We start from the raw sequence: 22,788 nt of genomic DNA, 5'->3' as shown, positions 1-22,788 counted from the left end.
ATAAAGACACAGACGTAGAGAATGGACCTGAGGACACGTGGAGGGGGAAGGGTAAGCTGGGATGAAGTGAGAGAGTGGCATGGACATACATACACTACCAAATGTAAAATAGCTAGCTAGTGGGAAGCACCTGCATAGCACAGGGAGATCAGCTCGGTGCTTTGCGACCACCTAGAGGAGTGGGATAGGGAGGGTCGGAGGGAGACGCAAGAGGGAGGGGATATGGGGATATACGTACGCATATAGCTGATTCACTTTGTTATACATCAGAAACTAACGCAACACTGTAAAGCAATTATACTCCAATAAAGATGCTAAAAAAAAAAAGTACTCTTAGAAGAACTAAAATAATAGGTGCTAAAAATTGGTATCTCATAATAGTATCCTTTTAACATGCTTGAGTACCTACAATTAGCAAGGCATAATATTAGATGAAAACACTGAAAAATATGCATACTTCCCTGATTTCAAAGAACTTGCATTTTAATGTGTGTGGGGGGGTGTGGAGCGGGAGCAGCGGAACAGCGAGCAGACAGAGACACACACACAGACATACATACATACATACACAAACACACTCATGTGGCTGGCTTCTGCTAGGAGAGTGTTCATTCATTTATCCAATTATTGATTCAACAAATATTGACTGAGCAATCGCTATGTGTTAGGCACTGGTTCAGGTGCTAAGAATATAGTAGAGATTGATAAAAATCCTTGCCCTCACTGAGATTTGGTTTTTGTGGAGGAGACAAACTTAAATAATAAACTTGGGATTTTTCGTTCTATGAATGAAATAAAATGAGGTGATAAGATGAGATTGAAGGGCAAGGCCTACTTTAGTTATACACAAAAAAGCAAGGAGCAAGAAACAGCATGACCATTCTGGAAACCAAAAGTATTTCCTCATGGTAGAACTACTGTACTGTATATACTACCACACAGTACATACTGATGTGGTAAAGAGAATAGCAAGAAAAGAATCCAGAGAAAAAATACCAAGGACCATCACATAAAAACCTTTGCTCCCATGTTAAAAAATTTATTTTCCATTCAGAAGACAACAAGGAGTCATAATTAAGGGCTTAAAACAGAAGAGAAAGTTCATTCAGATTTTCACTTTACCATTTTCACTGTGGTAATTGAAATAGACATGGAAACCAATCTGGAGTTCCCACATTAATCCAGGTGAGAGACAATGACTGCAAGCAGGGTAGAAACAAAGAGGGTTGAGTATACTGAGTTGAGAGAGATTTAGAAGGCTAAATCAAACAGGGCTTGGTTGATGTGAAGTCCAGAATGACCAGCAGCTCTGAATATATAATAGTACCATTTACCAAGTCAAGGAACAATAAACTCTAGACTATTAAAAAAAAAAAATACTATAAAAGTAGCAGATCTATCCAAGTTATGGTTCTCTTTTACTAACTTGGATACATGGCCAAGAATAAGTTATCTCTCTTTGGTTCTTAATATCTTCATCTGTTAAATGAACAGTTCAGACAGAGAGGCCAAGATTTAGTTTGGGAAACGAAAAAGGAATCAAGGATGATACTTAGATTTCTGGTTTGAGAAAGTACGTGGTATTGATTCTATTTAACCAAGTGTATCAGTCAGGATGCTAGGGTTATGCTGCAGTAACAAAGGACCCCCAAATCTCAATGATTTACAACAATGGGTGGCAAACTCTGGCCCACAGACTGAGTGCTTGTTTTTGTAGATAAAGTTTTACTGGAACACAGCCATATCCATTTATTTAGAAATTGTAGTTGTGAAAGAGAATATTAGGACCACAAGCCTAAAATATTTACAATCTTACCCTTTAAGAAATAGTTTGCTGAACACCTAGGTTTACAGCAACAAAGTTTATTCCTGGGCTACACTGTATCTTGATAACAGGTTGGTAGTGGCTCTGCTGCACATTATCTTCACCCCCAAATGAGCAGCATTTATCTAGAAAATTATCAGTCATCATAGCAAAGGGAATAAAACACATGGAGAATATACATTACTCTTAAAGCTTTTTCCAGAAAGTGTAACTAACATACCACTTTTCCTTCATTTCACCGACCAAAGCCAAATCACATGACCATGCCTGAATTTACCAGCAGGGGGTTGTATAGTCCTCCCAAAGGGAAGGGAACCAAATATTTTGCAGTTGTCGCACACAAATCTGGCCACCCTGTTCCATTTTCCTGAGTTTGTGGCCACTAAAGAAGACCTGACATTTTCTAACCTCTTTTACGAATAGGTATAACCATGTGACTGTGTTGTTTCTAACGGAATAACAGAAGTAACATATGCAACTTCTGCTTCACTTATTAAAAGAAAACTGCATGCCCTGAACTTACTTTCTTTCTCCTTTCTGAGGCTGAAGTACGTTGTACAACACAGAAAAGCAAAATGTCCTAGGGTACAACAGTGAAATAAAAGAATCCTGGGTCTCTGAATAACCTCATGGAACACAACTGTCTCAAGAGTCTAGACCAGTCATTGTTATGATAGAGAGAAATAAACTTATTGCTTTTTTTTTTTTCCTTTTTGGCTGCGCTGTATGGCATGCAGGATCTTAGTTCCCCGACCACAGATCAAACCTGTGGCCCCTGCATTGGGAGCTCAGAGTCTTAACCACTGGACCACCTGGGAAGTCCCAAGTTATTGCTTATTTAAGCAATTATATTTTGGAATAATTTTGTTACAGAAGTTTAGTCTCTACACTGACACAGATTCACTTTATTTTTTGAGTAAAGATGTTCACTATGTAATTGAGTATACTGGCCTTGGAACTAAGAAGATTCAGGATGAAAATATGACTCATTGGCATATGGGGTTTAAAGCCATGGGAATAAATAAGATCATCCACAGAGAGTATATAAAATGAGACTAGAGGAGGGTCTAAAACAAAACTCTGTAGTACAAAAACCTTCAGGAGCTTAGATAAAAAGAAAGATCTGGCAAAGGAGACTACTAGGGATAGAAAGAAAACCAGGGAAGTACTGTAGGAAAGAAGACAAAAGAAGAATGTTTGAAGGAAAGAACATGTAGAGAAATTGGGAAGATATGTAATAAATAGTGTCACTTGAATTTAGTAATAAGGGACACTGTTCAAACGCCTGAACTGAAAAAGAAATTTTACTGGAATGGAATTATGTAGAGGAGGAAATTTTCAATGGACTAAGGAGTGAATGGGAGGTAAAGAAACAGACTAGCAAATAAAGAAAATTATTTCAAGAGGTTTGTAAGATACATAGCTTCTACGTGGCCCATAATGATCTTCACCTCCTGGTATTCATTCCCCTGATGTCACTCCCTCCCTTGTTCCTTCACCCCACCCCCTTTTGTTATGAGCCAAATCTAGTGATTTCATTCTAACAAACAAAATATGGCAAAGGTGATAGTACGTCATTTCCAAGATCTGGCTACAAAAAGACCATGAGTTCCATCTCAGGCACTCTGTCTCACTCACTGGCTCTGTTGCAATATTTTAAGCTGCCTTATGAAGAAGCCATGACAAGGAACCCAATCCTGTCAACAGCTATGTGACTGAGTTTGGAAGTGGATCCTCTTCCAGTTGAGCCTTCAGAGAAAACTGCAAGGCAAGCTGACAGCTTGACTACGTACAGCCTAATGACAGACACTGAGCCAGATTCCTAACACACAAAAATTACGAGATAATAAATGTTTGAAGTTCATTGTTTTAAGCTGCTCAGTTTGGGGGTAAGTTGCCATGAAAGCAATAGATAACTAATATAAAGGGGAAGAAGAGCAGATGTGGCAGCTGAAGGGAAATAAAGAGTTAATGGAGAGTTTATAGTTCTTTACTAAAATAGTAGAGACTTTAGCATATCAAAAAAGGTTAAGGGAAAAATACATATTTATACATAAGAGTGTATTTACAGGGCAGTGAACGTCTTAAAAAACAGGAAAAAAAGGACTGTAAATATACATATGAAGTTAGCAAATCTCTATAAATATCTAAGTAGAAAAATTATTTTTTAATATTGAAGAAGGACATAATACATGTTAAATAAGGGCAAAAAAAAGTCTCAACAAAACTAGAGGGATCAAAATCAAACAAAGTATGTTCTCCTACACAATGGAATGAAATTAGAAATCAAAAACAGGAAAAAATTGGTGAAATTCACAAACATGTGGAAACAACACACTACTAAATAACCAACGGGTCAAAAAAGAAATCACAAGGGAAAAGAGAAAATACTTAGAAATGAATGAAAACAAAAGAGAACATACTAATTTATGAAATGTAACTCAGCAGGGATTAGATGGAATAGCTGAAAATGCCTATATTGAAAAAGAGGACTACCTCAAATTAATAACCTAAACTTCCACGTTAAAAAAGAAGAGCAGGGACTTCCCTGGTGGCGCAGTGGTTACGAATCCACCTGCCAATGCTGGGGACACAGGTTAGAGCCCTGGTCCGGGAAGATCCCACATGTCGCAGAGCAACTAAGCCGGTGCGCCACAACTACTGAGCCGGCACTCTAGAGCCTGTGCTCTAGAGCCCGCACTCTAGAGCCCGCAAGCCACAACTACTGAAGCCTACGCGCCTAGAGCCCCGTGCTCTGCAACAAGAAAAGCCATCGCAATGAGAAGCCCGCGCACCACAACGAAGAGCAGCCCCCACTCACTGCAACTAGAGAAAGCCTGTGCACAGCAACAAAGACCCAACGTGGCCAAAAAACATTAATTAATTAATTTTAAAAAAGAAAAACAGAAATTCAATTAAACCACAAGTTGGTCCTTAAAAAGATAAAATTTTACAATCCTCTAACTAGACTGACCAGGAAAAAAGAGAACACTAAGTCAGTAAAATGAGGAAAGAAAGAAGGAACATTACTACTGACTTTGCAGAAGTAAAAAGAATTATAAGTGAATACTATGAACAACTGTATGCCAATAAATTAGATAAGCTAATAAAATGGACAATTTCCTAGAAAGGCACAAACTACTGAACTAGACACAAGAAGAAACACAAATCTGAATAAATCAATGACAATTAAAGAGACTGAATAAACAAACAAACAAAAAATTTTCAACAAAGAAAAGCCCAAGTGCACCTGGCTTCCCTGCTAAATTCTAATAAATACCTCACAAACACTTGCAAAAAAATAAAAGCAGAGGAAACACTTCTCAATTCAACATATGAGGCCAGCATTACCCAGATACCAAAACCAGACAAAGACACCTCAAGAAAAAAAAAAAAAAATACGGATATCCCTTATGAACGTAGGCACAAAAATCCTCAAAAATAAATTAACAAACCAAATCTAGCAACAGATAAAAATGATTACGGACCATGACCAAGTGGGATTGGTTACAGGCTTGCAAGGTTTCAACGTATGAAAATTAATCAATGTAATACACCACATTAATAGAATAAAGGAGAAAATTCACGTGGTTAACTCAATAGATGCAGAAAAAACATCTGACAAAATCCAACAGCTTTCATGATAAAAATACTAAACAAACTAGGAAAAGAAGAGAATTTCCTCAACCTGATAAAGGACATCAATGAAAAACCCTCAAATAACACCATACTAAAAGTTGAAAGGCTGAAAACTTTCCCCCTAGGATCAGGAACATGACAAGGATGTCTGCTCTCACCATTTCTATTCAACAGTGTACCAGAGGTTCCAGTAGAGCAATTATGCAAGAAAAAGAAATAAAGGGTATCCAAATGGAAAAGGGGGAAGTAAACCTATCTATGTTTGCAGATGACATAATCTTGTACGTAGAAAATCTTAAGAATTCACAAAAAAAGCTATTTGAGCTAATAATGAGTTTGGCAAAGTTGCAACATACAAGATCAACATACAATCATTAGTCATATTACTACACAATAGCAATGAATGACATGAAAATGAAATTAAGAAAATTCCATTTACAATACCATCAAAAACAGCAAAATACTAAGGAATAAATTGAACAAAAGTATAAGACCGGAGTCAGAAAACTACAAAACATTTTTGAAAGGAATTAAAGACCTACATATTTTGAAAGACATCCTATTTTCATGGATCAGAAAATTTACTACTGTTAAGAAGCCAATACTCCCCAAATTTATCTATAGATTATATACAATCCCTATGCAAATCCTAACTGGCATTTTTGCAGATACTGATAAGCTGATCCTCAAACTCGTAAGGAAATGAAAGTGATGCAGAACAGCCAAAACAATTTTGGAAAAGATGAACTATTTCAAAATTTACCACAAAGCTGCAGTAATCAAGACTATATGGTGGGCTTCCCTGGTGGCGCAGTGGTTAAGAATCTGCCTGCCAATTCAGGGGACTCGGGTTCGATCCCTGGTCCGGGAAGATCCCACATGCCACGGAGCAACTAAGCCCGTGCGCCACAACTACTGAGCCTGCGCTCTAGAGCCGCGAGCCACAACTACTGAGCCCATGTGCCACAATTACTGAAGACTGCACGCCTAGAGCCCGTGCTCCGCAACAAGAGAAGTCACCGCAATGAGAAGCCCGCGCACCGCAACAAAGAGTAGCCCCCGCTCGCCGCAACTAGAGAAAGCCCGCGCGCAGCAATGAAGACCCAAAGCAGACAAAATTAAATAAATAAAATAAATAAATTTATAAAAAAAAAAAAAAAAAAAAAAAAGACTATATGGTACTAGCATAAATAACAACATGTTAAGTCAACAGAATGAAAACTTCAGAAATAAACTCTCACATTTATGGTCAATTGACTTTCTACAAGGATGTCAAGGCAATCCAGTGGGGGAAAGAATAATTTTTTTTTACAAATGGTAATAGAACAAACGGATATCTATGTGCAAAGAATATAGTTGGACTCCTATCTCAGAGTATATTCAAAAATTAAATGGGTTATAGATCTAAATTTAAGAACTAAAACTACAAACTCTTAAAACAAAATATAGGATTACATCTTCATGACCTGGCTTGGGCAATGGTTTCTTATATATGACACCAAAGCACTAGCCACATTAGAAAAATATTGGACTTAATCAAAATGAAAACTTCTATGCATAAAAAGATATTACACAGAAACTGAAAAGACAACACACATAATGGGAGAAAATATTTGCAAACCATATATCTGGGTAAGGGTCTAGTATGCAGAATATATAAAAAACTTTAAAAACTCAAAAACAAGAAGACAACCAATTAAAAAATGGACAAGGATGTGAACAGACATTTTTCCAAAGAAGATACACACAAAGTCCAACAAGCCCATGAGAAGAAGGTTCAACATCCTTTAATCATAAGGAAAATGCAAATCAAAACCATAATGAGATAGTACTTCATCCCCATTGGGAGGGCTAAAATCAATCAGTCAATAATAAGTGTTGGTAAGGTGGGATGTGGAAAAGTTGGAACCCTCATAGGTTCCTAGGGGAAATATAAAACGTTGGAGCTGTTTTGGAAACAGTCTGGCAGTTCCTCAAAAAGTTAAACAAAGAATTACCATATAACCCAGCAATTCTACCCTAGATATATACTCAAAAAATTGAATCACCTGTCTACCCAAAAATCTGTACACAAATGTTCATAGCAGTACTATTTGTAATAGCCAAAAGGTGGAAACAAGGCAAATATCATAAACTGATAAGCAGATAAATAAAATGTAATATTATCCATACAAGGGAATATTATTCAAGCATAAAAACGAACAAAGTTCTGATACATGCTACAACACAGATGAACCTTGAAAATATTATGCTAAGTGAAAGAAGCCAGACACAAAGGCTACAAATTGTGATTCCATTTATATGAAACCTCCATAATAGGCAAATCCATAGAGTCAGAAAACAGATCAGTGTTTGCTAAGGACTGGGGGACTGGGGGAAAGGGGAAGTAATTGCTAATGGGTATGAGGTTTCTTCTGGGGGCGATGAAGATGTTCTGGTTTGGATACTGGTGACGGTTGCACAACCTTGTGAATATACTAAAAACACTGAATTGTACACTTTCAAAGGGCAAATTCTATGTTATGTGAATGTATCTCAATTCAAAAACATTGAGCTAGAACCTGTAGTTATGACCATAAAACTGAAGGGGTTTATAAAATCATCTTGTCTCAATTCTCACATTTTATAAAGAAACTGAGATACAAGGGGGCAAAAGCAGATTATCCATGGACCCAAATTTTGTTAACAGTAGAGTTGAGATTAGTATACAAGATATTTCTACCTCAGTTCTCAGAACATATAAAAAACAAACAAACCCACTTTAATAAACAGATTTACAAACAACTACACCCTTTAAAATGTTATGTTAAAAACTACTGTCTTGAAATTCCAGCATCTCTTTTTAAGCTCCAGACCTAGATTGTTAATAAATACTTTGTTAAAGGCAAAGCAGCAACTTCACTGGTATCCACCCCTCGCCCCACTGGTATTTTTAAAAGGACTTTAAACAGTTAAAAATTTGCTCATTTATTATCCACAGTTTAATATAGTTCAGAGATTTAATTAAATATTAGTTAATCAAGGCTTTTAGAAAATCACACAGCATCAGATTTTTGAAATGCTGAGCCAACTTTCCAGGGCTTCAATTGTGCAAAAATATTGAAATATATCTCATATTGGGCTTTTCAAAAGTTAAGACACTCCTACCACTTGCTGAGCATTCAGGTCTATGCCTCCTCTCCCTGAATCTGGGGAGAACTGTGGTTGCTTCAACCAACAGAGTACAGTGAAAGTGACCTTTCCAAATTCCCAACCCAGAGAGTCACTGAGCTGATTAAAATGATTATTGTTTTATGTCACTTAATTTAGAGTGGTGTGTTACGCAGCAAAGATAACTGGAACAGCACATGTGATTTTTTATGATAAGAACAAACAACTCTTGTTCCCTGATGGTTCCTCTTTTCATAGCACTCTACAATCATATACACACCCCTGCAAAAGCAGATATGAAAATACATGTATACATAAACATACATTTTTAAAAAGACAATAAGAAAATTACAGTTTTTCAATCGCCTAAAAATATAACCTAATATTCTAGTATGTTAGAGTTCAAAATATCACCCCCGATCTCAAAAGTTCGGATGCAATTCCATCCAGACAATTTTTCCTGAATGGTCGTGCCCTTAATAGGGTTTATCCTAAAGCAATCATTTTCTGATTACCCAGGTCGTTCTCATTAAGGATAGGTTTGGCCTATTGTTAACTTAGAAGCCTTCCATACTGACCTAAAGGTCTTTGGACATTTTACTTTTTAAGTAAAAGACAAATTTTGGCTCTGTCTACACATACTATGTGATCTCAAAGAAAAATGACAACTCTGTTGGCCCTTATCTGTATCTTAATTGAGTTGATCAGGACAATTTTAAGAAATCATGAAAGAAACTGAGAGAAAACATGAAAAGTCCTGAGCACAGTGTTTGGTACAAAAGATAACACCTCTGAAATCTACCTTTGGGACTCTAGACTATTGCTTAGTAGCTGCAAAAAAGAATCACATACCAGTAGTAATCATATAGATTTCTGAGTCATATTTTGCAACTTTTAGGAGACCATTTTAAAAATCAGAGCATATTATGAAACATAACATCGATTTATGCTAGATAGAATATAGAGAAGGTGATTTACAAATATTTACCTTGATCAAATATTTTTCCCATCTATCGGCTGTAACAGATTTGCCAATCTTCCTCATCAACTTCAAATGGAGCTCCACCAATTCTTTAGGTACTTAAAAGGAAGAAAAAATACTGTTAGCCAGAAAAATAAAACATTTGTAAACATTTAGGATCATAAAAAAAGAACTTTCTCCAATGCTGAATACTTTTTCAAAATAGATGTTGATTTAGTTATCTTTTAGAACTCTGAATCAGAAAAGACTAAACTAGGGCAAGAAATAACTGAAAACTACTTTTTTAAACATGAACAAGAATATTCATGTTTTCTTTCAAAACATCAACAATTAAGAGTGAACTCAAATGTAAACTATAGACTTTTGGGTGATAATAATGTGTCAATGTAGGTTCATCAATTTCAACAAATGTACCATAGTAGTGTGGGATGTGGACAGTGAGAGAGGTTGCACAAGTGCGGAGGAAGAGGGTATATGTGAACTCTCTATACTTTGTGCTCAATTTTTTTGTGAATCTAACACTGCTCTAAAAAATAAAGTCTATAAAAAATACCATAAAGTAAAAGCACTTAACTATACAACTAAAATTTCTACTGTGTTTCTCATACCACATATTTGGTTTCTTGACTGAGATTGCAGACCAAGACACAGATTCACAGAATTAGAAAGGAATCAACGAATATAAATTCCAAATTGACAGATATCTCAGAAATAGAGTCTAATTGGTTTTCAAGCTGTTGAAGAAAACTACTCTTCTGATCTATCCGTTATCTAATGTGCTAAACTCCTCTACAGCATCCCTATAAATCTCTGCTTGACAACCTACAGGGACAGAAAATTTACTTAACCTTCCAAAATTCTAATTATTAGAAAGTTACCCTTATACAAAGTAAAAAATCTGCCTCCCTACACCTTCCTCCCCTGTTTCTTGCTCTTATTCTCTAGTTTCAAAGAAAATACTTTCAATCCCTCTTTTATTGGAACCTTCAAATATTTGAAGACAGCTGTATCTTCCCTCAAGTTTTCTCTTCCAACTGTAAACAACCAGAGTTCCTCCAAACATCCCTTGGGCATCATCTGATTATATGGTATAACTGTATTAATTAGACCTGAGGGAAATAAAGGACACACACATTTAGCATTTCCCAAATACTAAATACTGCTAGTAACCTAAGAGAAATTACATTTATACTATCTAAAAAGTTTCCATAATCAAATACATTAGGAAAATATATTTTTACCACAGAGCTTCCTGAAGCCTTAATTGATTAGTCTTATATAAATAGTCTTATATCCCTATCTTGGATATAATCTGCAGCATTCCCTAATATATTTGATCATGGAATCTTTTTCTGTGAAACACACAATACCTTGTAGTATACAAGTGCTCTGAAGTACAGGTTGGGAAGTGATGGACTAATTTTTTTTATTCATTCATTCAGATTCTTTACTCTCCACTAAAGCCACTTCTAACTTGAAATGACCCTGAAGCATAAAAACATTTCACTATTCAACAAATTTCTGTGGGCCCACTATTAGTAAGCAAGAAATAGCCTCTACCTTTAATGAGCCTACTTAGGGGAGTCTTCTCTGGGGCGGGGAGGGGGACGGTAAATGGTGGGTGAGTTGGAGGTAAAGGAAAGAAGCACGGGAGGGATGATTACAGATGAGTAAACAGACAATTAAACTAAGCCAAGACCAGAATACATGGGATTGAGGGTGGAGTGGAGAAAAGGGGGAAAGGACACTGCTTATGAAAGTAACAGCAGATACAAAAGGCTGAAAAACAAAGTGAGCATGGAACTGGGAGCACTCAGAAAAGGGGTATGATCATGAAGAATCTTATAAGAACAGGCTACAAAGTTTACATTTTATTAAAAAGTTTAAGCAAGAGAGTGCTCTATAATTTAGAAAGATCTCAAAAACTGAACTGTAGGAAAACAGCTTTTATTTGCTTATTTGTTTTAGGAGGTGGTGTGCAGGGTAGAGACTAGATATAAATTCAAAAAAATATCAATCCAGAAAGATGGGAGTAACCTGAACTAAGGCAGAGGTGGTACCAAGAGAAGTGGGGAGATTTGAGTTATGTTTAGGAAACAAATAATAAAACTTAGGGACTGACTGACTGAGCAAAGTGAAAGCATCAAGAAAAACTGAGGCACTGACGTAGGCAACTGAGTAGATGCCAATGACAATACATCAGGAAGAAAAAGACCTGGGCTCAATTCTCAGCTCTACTACTTAAGACAAGGAGACCGTGATTCTGGTCAAGTTCTTTAAACAATGACTCTCAAATTCCTCGTCTGTAATAAAGGGTTGAACTGGCTATCTTACAGTTTTAAAAACAGAAAACATTATACAGGGCTTCCCTGGTGGCGCAGTGGTTAAGAATCCACCTGCCAATGCAGGGGACACGGGTTCGAGCCCTGGTCCAGGAAGATCCCACATGCTGCAGAGCAACTAAGCCCATGCGCCACAACTACTGAGCCTGCGCTCTAGAGCCCACAAGCCACAACTACTGAGCCCACGTGCCTAGAGCCCCTGCTCCACAACAAGAAAAGCCACCGCAATGAGAACCCTGCACACCACAACAAAGAGTAGCCCCTGCTCGCCGCAACTAGAGAAAGCCCACGCATAGCAACAAAGACCCAATGCAGCCAAAAATATATAAATTAATAATAATAAAAAAAGAAAACATTATACAAAGCTAAAATACCTTTATTTTCACTTCTGTCACAACATTTGGGGAACCAAGGTCACTTTCAATTTCTCCTTTTTCCTTTTCCCCAAACACAGTAGTCTTAATGATTCTACCTTCCTACATCTCAAACCTGCTCCCTATCTCCCCCAATTTCTCTATGATATCATTGCACCTTCTCACTTCTCTCAAAACAGGTATGGATACTCTCCTGTAACCAAACCAATCTTTAAAAAAAAAAATATTGCTTTCATGTCACTTCCCAGTTCATAAATATCTTTGATGGCTCCTAAATACTTATATAAACTCATCTAGATTTCTTACCCTAGCCAAAGAGTCCCAATATTCAGTTTCAACCTAACTCTCCAATCCTTCCCTCTTACTCCTGCACTGAAATGCTTGATTCAAGTCATTCTGGCCTGTTCACTATCCACTAAGCACACCCAGTCTACAACCTATCTGGGCTTTTATTCAAGCGCTCCAGTTTACTGTTTTCTGCCACTTGAATCATATTCATCTTTTAATGTCTGGTCAATAAAAGCCCTAAAAGTCTCTGAGATAGCTTTCCAATGATTCCAGCAACATCTTTGTCCTTGGAATGGCCACAGTATTCATATTATCTGTATCACTCATTTATCAGTTAGGTAAAAGCTCTGCACCTGTGTTTTATGCATATCCTCCACATCACAGACAAATGAAATCACAAAAAGTTTTGATGCAATTGGTACTATTTTTAAAAATCCAAGAGGACAAAAGTAAATATAGGCAATAAATATGTTTTTCATCCCACTTTGCAAATATAGTCATTCTTGATTTAGGCATGTAGAAGTAGATTTCCTTATTAGAGCACTGGCTCTTACACAGTACTATCCAATAAAAATATAAAATGAGCCATATAATTTCAAATTTTCTAGTAGTTCATTCATAAAAGTAAAAAAAAAAGGTCAAAATTAATTTTAACAATTTATGTTATTTAGCACTATATATCTCAATGTTATTTCAAACATACTATCAGCATTTAAAATTTCAGACTTTTATATTTTTTAGACATTTTACTTATTTTTAAAATTTATACCTCAATTAAAATTATACATCATTGACCTATGACAGTATTACTTTCAGGTGTACAACATGATGATTTAATATTTGTATACACTGCAAAATGATCGCCACAATAAGTCTAGTTAACACCCACCACCATACATAGTTACAAATTTTTTTTCTTATGAGAACTTTTAAGATCTCCTTGATTAGCAACCTTCAAATATGCAGTACACTATTATTAACCGTAGTCACCATTCTGTATATTACCTCCCTTTATAACTGAAAGTTTGTACCTTTTGACCGTCTTCATCCATTGTACACTTTTTGGGTGATACTTAGTATTCAAAACATATCATTTTACCCTTACAGCATATCTCAATTCACCCTAGCCATATTTCAAGTGCTCAAGAGCCACATATGGCTACTGGCTACTGTACTGGATCACATACAGCTAGCACATTTAAAACTAAAATTTAGAACCCACAATTTACTAACAATATACTTAATTTTTTTTTTTTGGTGATACAACTGACATATAACACTATATTTAGTTTCAGGTGTACAACATAATGACTTGATATTTGTAAATACTGCAAAATGATCACCACAATATGTCTAGTTAACATCCAATTTACTTATTTTTTTTGTTACAAATAGAACTGACAGGCTAATAACCTTATGGACACTTGTAGCTCTTAATATTTTGCCAGTCAATAAGAAACAGATAAAAACTTCAATAGAAAAGTTAAATTGAAAATATTACAATTCCCATACTTTGCATTCTCTAAAACAGTGCTGTCTATATCTGCACTTTTCAAAACAGTAGCCATTAGCTACATGTGACTATTTAGCACTTGATATGTGGCCAATAAAACTAAGGAACTAGACTTTTAATTTTACTAATTTTTAATTAACTTAAACAGCCACATGTGGCAAGTGGCTAGGGTCTGGGGCAGTGCAGCTATAAAATATCAATCATATTTTTAAAACACATGATCATTTTCTATGACACGCACTGACGATCTATAAATTCACTTATTTATCACCTGGAACATTTCCTAAATAATTTCATTTTGAGAACATTAGGTAATTATTAACTTCCTTCTAAGAATTATCTATTAACCAACTTCATGTCATTCTGAAAATTACAGGTCTTGTCCCAATTGAACCAAGATCTCTACCTTTTCACATGACAGATTTGGTATATAACCTTTAACAGACCCGTTTCTTTCAAAAGGCCTCAAGAAGGTGAAAGACTCTGAAGCAGAAGAAAAGGTCAGGTGCTGTGTGAATTCATGAAGGGCCTGCCAAAATGATGCAGGTATGAAACAGCAGTAAGTGGTAGGATCCCAGAATGTATTACTGATCCAATCACCCAAAGATGTTCTATAGTTTTACATTTTTCTAAGCATCTTTCCAGCACCAAGCCTTAAGAATGTTGCTGCTTCTGCAATTCTAGTTTTATTACGTACAATTCTGCTTTTTTAATGGTAGAAATTTACAGCTGCTCATAATAACTAAATGACATAATTCCTCTCATTTCTCAATGAAGTCTTTTACTTAAACTTCCTCTATGGTTGTAAGCAGAGATACACTTAGAATCACAAAACAGTTGATTTTATGTAGGCCATTGATAAAAGAACACTGATTTCAGATACAGGGATTTAAGTATAAGCTTACAAAAAGCTTTTACTTACTGCCAGTTTCTACAAACTCTGTTGGGGGAGCACAGTTTTAACCATAATGACACTGGTCCCACAGTCCACTTGATCCTTGAAATAACTATTATGTTTTTATATACCTTATTGGCAAAAAGTTCATTTAATCAATCATCTTAAGTTTTCAGAAAAGCAAAAAAAAAAAAAAAGGCTCAAGACTATGAACTATAACTTAGGTCATTATCTGAAAAGCTATAGTTTACAGATGCGAGATGCCAGGTAAGTTAATATAAATCACTAAGCTCAACTTTCCATTATTACCATAATGGAAAAAAAAAATCCAAGAATAGGTGTTATGTAAGCAGGCAAACCAAGAGGTTTCTAATGCTCCATTTAGGTTTTGGGTTTCATTTAGAATCATACTGCTATTCCCATATAGGTAAAGAAACACACCAAACATGGCTCAGATTATTTCAGAACCAAAGCCGTGAAAACAACTCTGCTACAAAGAAAGTAATCAGTGTACTACTATAAACATCAGTATGGCTGGAGGCTCTAATAACCAGCATTCAGCACCTCTTCCTGAAGGAGAAGGTAGATGTTTATGGGGAGGAAAGACCTCTAGGTAAGATGATGTGAGCCACCCTCACATCAGTCAGTCTTTAAAGGGTTACTCTTTCCTTATATGTACTTGACAAACAGCATCCTGGCAGAGGGAATCTGAGGTACTTGAGGCAATGGCTTCCAATAACATAGGCCTCCAACTCTAATCAGATAATTCTATTTCCTTTCTCTCTTTTCTCTCTACTCAATTTAATAATCATGGGGGGTGGGGGGATGGGTAGGGAAGGAAGGAAAGAGAGACCCAAAACAAATTTTAAAAGAAAGAAATAATGATATCATAGTATTTAAGGAAGAGGAGGGATCTTTTCCTCCAATAATTTTAAATCTAGTGAAAGGTTGAAAGACTAGTACACCCTTCACCTAAATGCACCAACTGCTAACATTTTAGGTAAACATTTTTATACAGGATAAAACCATCAGCGAAAGGCTCTCTAATAAAAAAAAGAATGAAAAGCAGCAGCCAACCAAGCCAAGGAAGGGAAGAACATGCCAGGCACAAGGAAATGCCTGTAGAGAAGACCTGAGGCAGCTAAAAGCTTCCAGTGTGTCAGGAAAGAGAAAATGGTAAAAGATGCCACTGAAGAAGTAAGCAAAGGTCATATCTTATAAAGCCTTGAGGTCCGTGTAAAGAGTTCTGATTATGTTTTGAGTGTAATGAGAAATCAAGGGAGGAATTTAGGAAAGTTTCCTGATCTAAGTTTTTAAAAGATCATTCTGTGTCTAGGATCTGCTTCATAATAACCTAAGCAGCAGAGGACAGGTGGAGTTACAGATGAAACAAAATTACAAAATTTCACTGAACCTAGGTGATGAGCATGTGAAACTTCATTATACAACTTTCTAATTTTGTATAAGTGGGGAATACGACTAGACTAACTAGGAGGCTAGTGCCATACTTCAGGCAAGAGAGAATGATGGCTTGGACTAAGGTGAGCAGTGGAGATTTAGAGAAGTACCCTCAAGGAAAACTGCAAAATCTAGAAAATTTCAAAATTTCTAAAATATTTTCTAACAAGCACCTTCACCAATCTTAATCTGAGAAAGTAACTACTATATATATCTGTCTTCTATGTGATTCCTATTGATTTGTTCATTTTTAAAAGCAGAAACCACGACTTTTTGCTTGATTAGTCATGATTTAGAAAGGCAACATATACACAGACATTTAATAATAAAGTTAAATAAATTTATGTGTACCATGTCTTATTTCTCACACTCTTCATCATTTCAAATGTTCATATTGCACTTAAAAGCCTGCACTTAATATTTCAACTAGGTATTCTTTAAAACTGCGTTACATGTATATTATGAAAAGCACTAGAAAGAGTCAAGAGAAAGAGGTGCAAACCTCAATTTTCTCATCCATAAATGGAGTTGTACCAGATGATCTAAAGTCTTCCAGCTCTAATATTCAATGTCCAAGTCTAAGTATTGAGGCAGGTATTTATTTGCCTTAGAATAACACAGCAGTCATCATAGGATTTAGCATTTTTGAACTGAAAGCACACTCTCTGATAAACTAGAAAACTTAGCAACTAAGATGTGATGTCAATTGCTCAAGGTCGAAGAGAGCCCAAGCAAGATCTCAGACCTCTGGCCTTCCAATCCAAGGCTCTTTCTAATGTTTCTTAAAGTATCAAATGAATGGAGGAATAGTTCAGAAGACCTAACTTATGAATCAAGCCACCCTTTCTGCATAGCTCAGTATCTGGGTTTTTATCTTTTACCTTGGGTTGCTCCTGCCTATGCACTGAGGCATTAACCATTTCTAAAATGTAATCCAGCTTTCTGTAACAACAGAAAGACTACTACTACTCCTCCCAATCCATTCTTTCTTTTTTCAACAGCTTTATTGAAAAGTAATTTACATACCATACACTTCATCCTTCTAAAGTATACAAATCAATGGGTTTTGGTATGTTATATGATTAATGTTTAAATTGTGGTAAAATACAAATAACATAAAATTTGTCATCTTAACCATTTTAAGTGTACAATTCAGTGGCATTAATTACATTCACAAAGTTGTGCAACCATGACTGCTGTTGCTGTTTTCCTATCTGTTTTTATAGTTAAAAGTTTTGAAACAGTCACTTCACTTCCAAATTGCTTTCTGGAAAATTTACAATTATAAAAGTAAAGTCCACTACAGTATATATTCTCCGTGGAAGCAATACCGCACACAAGAGGGCAAAAACTGATCCTTGAGGAGGGCAAAAAATCTCAGATATGGTTTACGGTTCTCAGCAACTTAACCCTATCTGACAAAATCTTACTCCTTAGTATTTAAATTCTCTTGCTAGGGAGAAATTAATTTTAAATTAAAGTTTTCTCTTTAGGAGTGTGATCATGGGAAAAAGAAAAAAAAAAAAAGGTTGAGAAACACTGTGCTTTAGAATTCAAAAGCAAGCATTGTTACTCAAAATGTAAAGCACTATCTTTAGACAATGCTCAACCTGCGAAAGAGGCTGTATCCACTGAAACCAAAGCCAAGATGCAAAATGCCTTGCTACCCTACAAGAATTGATTTTATCCATAATGTTAAACACAATAATGGGAAAAATTATGTTACAATTTTAATATTTAAATAAAGCAGAAAATCAAGCACAGTAGCTAAAAAATTGTTTTAAATTTATCCCCAATGCTGATAATTAAGAGAGAGTAAGAACTAAGTATAAAACAGGGAAAGAGAAAGAAAATAAAGGTAGGCTCTTTGACATCATATAGTCTTAACTACCTTTACAGTCTCACTTTGTAATTACCTATCATCTATCTCCTCTTCTTCCTCTTTGCCACCCTTAGATGTAAGCTCCAAGAAGGTAAGGGTCAGATCTATCTGCCTTTTTCATTGTTGTAGTCCCTCCACCAAGCACAGTTCCTGGTTCATTCAACTATTTGATGAACTAGAATAGGGACAAGAAAATAAAGGAGAAAGAAAGCAACAGGGAGAGATGGAGTGAGGAAATTTTAAAAGTTCTCAGACAGCTAGAAAAAAAGAAAGTTCCTTTAGGTGTGAAAGAAAAATTATCTGAATAGTATGTAGGAAAGTGATGAGGGAGATGAGATGAAAAAGATGGCAAAAGTGGCTTTAGAATTTCAGTTCACTAACCCAAGTGAACTTACTAACCACTTGGGTCACTGTCACTATCACTTGGGTGACATCACTAACCCAAGACAACTTATTGGCAGGGTTTTATTTCCCCTTTTCTCTCCCTTTTGGGGGAAGGGATGGAAGATGTGAATGCTCCCATGGACATTTGTATACAGGAGTCAATAATGAAGTCCACAAGTTTAATTAAATAAATACCTATATAGTGATTTCCTAACACCAGACCTCTATAAAGTGCCAGATTTCTATCCCCATCATGTATGTTCCGTAGTATTTAAAAACTTAAAAGCACACTAAAAGATGCCTTTATGATTCAATACCATGATTTTAGGTGTTAGGAAATCAGTTTGCTGTTTCTTTTAAAGACCATTCTGCAGATCTATGAACTTAAATTAAAAGAACTCTATTTCTTGGGACTTCCCTGGCGGCGTAGTGGTTAAGAATCCGCCTGCCAATGCAGGGGACACAGGTTCGAGCCCTGGTCCGGGAAGATCCCACATACCGCAGAGCAAGTAAGCCCGTGTGCCACAACTACTGAGCCCATGAGCCACAACTACTGAGCCTGCGTGCCCTAGAGCCCGTGCTCCACAACAAGAGAAGCCACCACAATGAGAAGCCCACACATCACAACGAAGAGTAGCCCCTGCTCACTGCAACTAGAGAAGGCCCGTGTGCTGCAAGGAAGACCCGATGCAGCCAAAAATAAAATAAATAAGATAAATAAATTAAAAAAAAATAACTCTATTTCTTTATGAAATTTATGTCATCTTTATTCCTTGCTAACAAGTGATCATGCTTTTCTTTCAACCAACATTCATTTGACAAGCGGAGATAACTATGTAAGAAACATATTATGTCATCTTACAGTTTCCTAAAATCTTGGCAGAAAGCATAACAAATGAATTCACTGTAACTTCTACAGTTATTTCAATAAATGAGAAAATGTACATGAAAACACTTTATAAACCATAAAGCAATATACAAACCAAAGTTACTGTTATTCACCACCAGATGGTGATCATGTCTTATTTAAAGCAAATGCTGACACCTTATTCAGGGGCCAGCCAACTGACTATTAAAAATTATTAATAAGCAAACCAGGTTGTCTGAATAAAATACTAGTGATTTAAGTATGTTCAACTGAAACATCAGCAAAACACAGTCAATAAAAAACAGGTTCTGCCTGAAGATTTCTAAAGGAGCTGATCTGTTCTTATTAACATTTGATAACTACTGATACAATTTAAAGAAAAAGACAACAGGGCATGTTTTCTGGCAGTCTTATATGGGTTATTTAACCATTCATACCACCTTGATCCACCCTAACGTGTTATTTTAAAGCAAATTCCAGATACCATGATTTCATCCACAAATATTTCACTGTGTATCTCTAAGGAATGAGGACTCTTTAAAATTAAGCATAATAATAATATTACCACCTAAAAACTAATAATTGTTTAATGTCACAGAATTTCCAGTCAATTAAACAATTTTAAAACATTTTCAATTAACCAAGAAATAAAATTGTATTTTTTTGTTACCTCTGTAGCAGATGCTGGCAGCACCTCACCTTTATCCCCTCAGCACTTATGATTCCAGTACAACCCAACCTGCAAGCATGTGCAAGTCTTCACATGAGGGTTTTTTCTGACTACAGGGCAGGGGAGTTAAGCATTCCTGAGGGCATCCCTAAACCAATAACTGACAGAGCTCCTTAACCTCTTTGCTGGGATGAATCTGAGGTATAATCTACACTGTCTTTCAGCTCAACAGAGGATTTAGTCCCAGTAGCCTATAAAGTAACATACTTGAAAACACATCCCATATTGGCTTTTTTTCCCCTTTCCAGTATCACTTCCCCTGCCCTTGTCAGTGTTTCCTGGCATCAGTTTCCAAATAAACTATTTGCACTCACATTTCTGTCTCAGGGTCTACTGCCTGGGGAATCCAACATAAGACAACCTCTTAATTTTGAATGAAAGCTATGGCCATCCTAAGAAAATGTAAACATAACAATTTCTGTAAATATGTTCAAAGAGTTTAGAGACAACCCAAAAGACATACAAATATCCCAGTTTAAAGAACCCTTTCTCCTACAGGTTCAGGATAGTCGAGATCTTAATGTGTTCCATTGAGATTGTTCAGTTATGCTGAAAAACTAACATCCCCACCCCTTACTCTTCATTGTTGGCGAAGAAGCATCATTATCTCAATCCTCAGTTCTTATGTCCATAAGAATCTAACTGAAAGTACACCAACTGTTGGCTTAAGCTCTACACTTTAAAGAAAAAAAAAATGTTCCTAGAAGGAATGGTTTACTAAGACTGGGGTCCCTTGAAAAGCCACAAAATGTGATATTTATGAGTATTTTCATTTATATATGACTTTCAACGGATTTTGCTGCTGGCCTCAAACAACAATTCAAGTAAGAGTAAAGGACTTGCGAAGATTTCTTTTGAAAAATCAACTTGGGAGGGGGGGTACTTCCCTGGTGGTCCAGTGGGTAAGAATCGGCGCTCCCAATGTAGGGGGCCCGGGTTCGATCCCTAGTCAGGAAACTAGATCCCACATGTATGTCACAACTAAGAGTCTGCATGCTGCAGCTAAGAAGTCCACAGGCTGCAACTAAGAAGCCTGCATACTACAACTAAGAGCCCGCATGCTGCAACTAAGAGCCCGCATGCTGCAACTAAACATGCTGCAAGGAAGGTCCCACGTGCCACAACTAAGACCTGGTACAGCCTAAATAAATAAATAAATATTAAAAAAAAAAAAAGGAATCAAAAAGAAAAATCAACTTGGGGCGGTCATACTAATAGTATGATAAAGTCGCCTCTAGCTAACACACACTCCTCCTCTACCCTTCTGAAAAAAGTTCTATGCACTCAGTTTCCATTTTCTCACCTGTCCCATTTGCTCCAAACCCACCACAATCTGACTTCCATTAGTTAAATTAAATGGATGCTTTAGTCTTTGTCTTAATTTGGCAGCATATGACAGCAGTGACCACAACTTCATTTTTGAAACCTGGCCATCCTGTGACACCACTTTTCTGATTTCTCCTCTTATTTCTTTGCCCTGTTTTGGATTCATTTGCAGGCCCACTTCTGCCCTTTCCTTGAAAGCTGGTTCTATTTTAGGATTTCATTTCTTTTGTTCCTAAGACATCTCATCCATCCCTTCATTTCAACTTAAATATGTTGTCTCACTCTACTGGTTATGGATATGTTCAAGTAATAGAAAACCTTACCAGAGTGGCTTCACAAATATAATGGGTTACTTTTTCTCATATAGACTTCTCTAGAAGTCCAGACTAATGAGTTGCTAGTTTTGGTTTAATGGCTCAACAAATCCACCATATTCAACGTCATGGAATACCCAAACATTCCATGCTGTTTCTAGCCTTTGTACCTTAGCATGTGCAGCTCCCTCTATCATCAACCCACCTCTATTCATCCTCAGAGTTGTTTCATTGTCACTCCTTAGGAAATCATTCTTTTATCCATTCTTTGATTACTCTTTTATCTTATCAGGATTAAGTGCCCCTGCTGGATATTCCAAAATGATTCTGCTTATACATCACACTGCATCATAAATGCCTGTCTGATCACCTCTATCCCACATTAAATAGGCCTTTATCTTCAGCACCTAGGACAGTGCCTAGCGCATACCATACATTCAATAAGCACTTATTGAATGAATAGATGATGTGGCCTTTAAAAAAATCAATTTTATTAGAGAAATGCTAATCAAAAACTACAATGAGGTACCACCTCACACCAGTCAGAATGGTCATCATTAAAAAGTCTACAGGGCTTCCCTGGTGGCGCAGTGGTTGGGAGTCTGCCTGCTAATGCGGGGGATGCGTGTTCGAGCCCTGGCCTGGGAGGATCCCACATGCCGTGGAGCAACTAGGCCCGTGAGCCACAACTATTGAGCCTGCGCATCTGGAGCCTGTGCTCCGCAACAAGAGAGGCCGCGATAGTGAGAGGCCCGCACACCGCGATGAAGAGTGGCCCCCGCTTGCCGCAACTGGAGAAAGCCCTCGCACAGAAACGA

General features: G+C 36.7%; 1 protein-coding gene across 1 annotated transcript in view; it reads right to left on the bottom strand.

Annotated features, from left to right (window-relative positions):
- The window catches only part of RSF1 (remodeling and spacing factor 1), a 170,445-nt gene that overhangs the window by 114,162 nt on the left and 33,495 nt on the right, over positions 1 to 22,788 (bottom strand). Inside the window, exon 2 of the mRNA XM_061204104.1 lies at positions 9,603 to 9,694. Coding sequence (XP_061060087.1) covers positions 9,603 to 9,694 — 92 coding nt within the window. The remainder of the gene's footprint in view (positions 1 to 9,602; positions 9,695 to 22,788) is intronic.

Source organism: Eubalaena glacialis, chromosome 10, assembly GCF_028564815.1.
Source record: "Eubalaena glacialis isolate mEubGla1 chromosome 10, mEubGla1.1.hap2.+ XY, whole genome shotgun sequence".
Classification (NCBI taxonomy): Eukaryota; Metazoa; Chordata; class Mammalia; order Artiodactyla; family Balaenidae; genus Eubalaena; species Eubalaena glacialis.
Note: the sequence above shows the minus strand (reverse complement) of the source record. Positions and strands in the feature narration are given on the sequence as shown.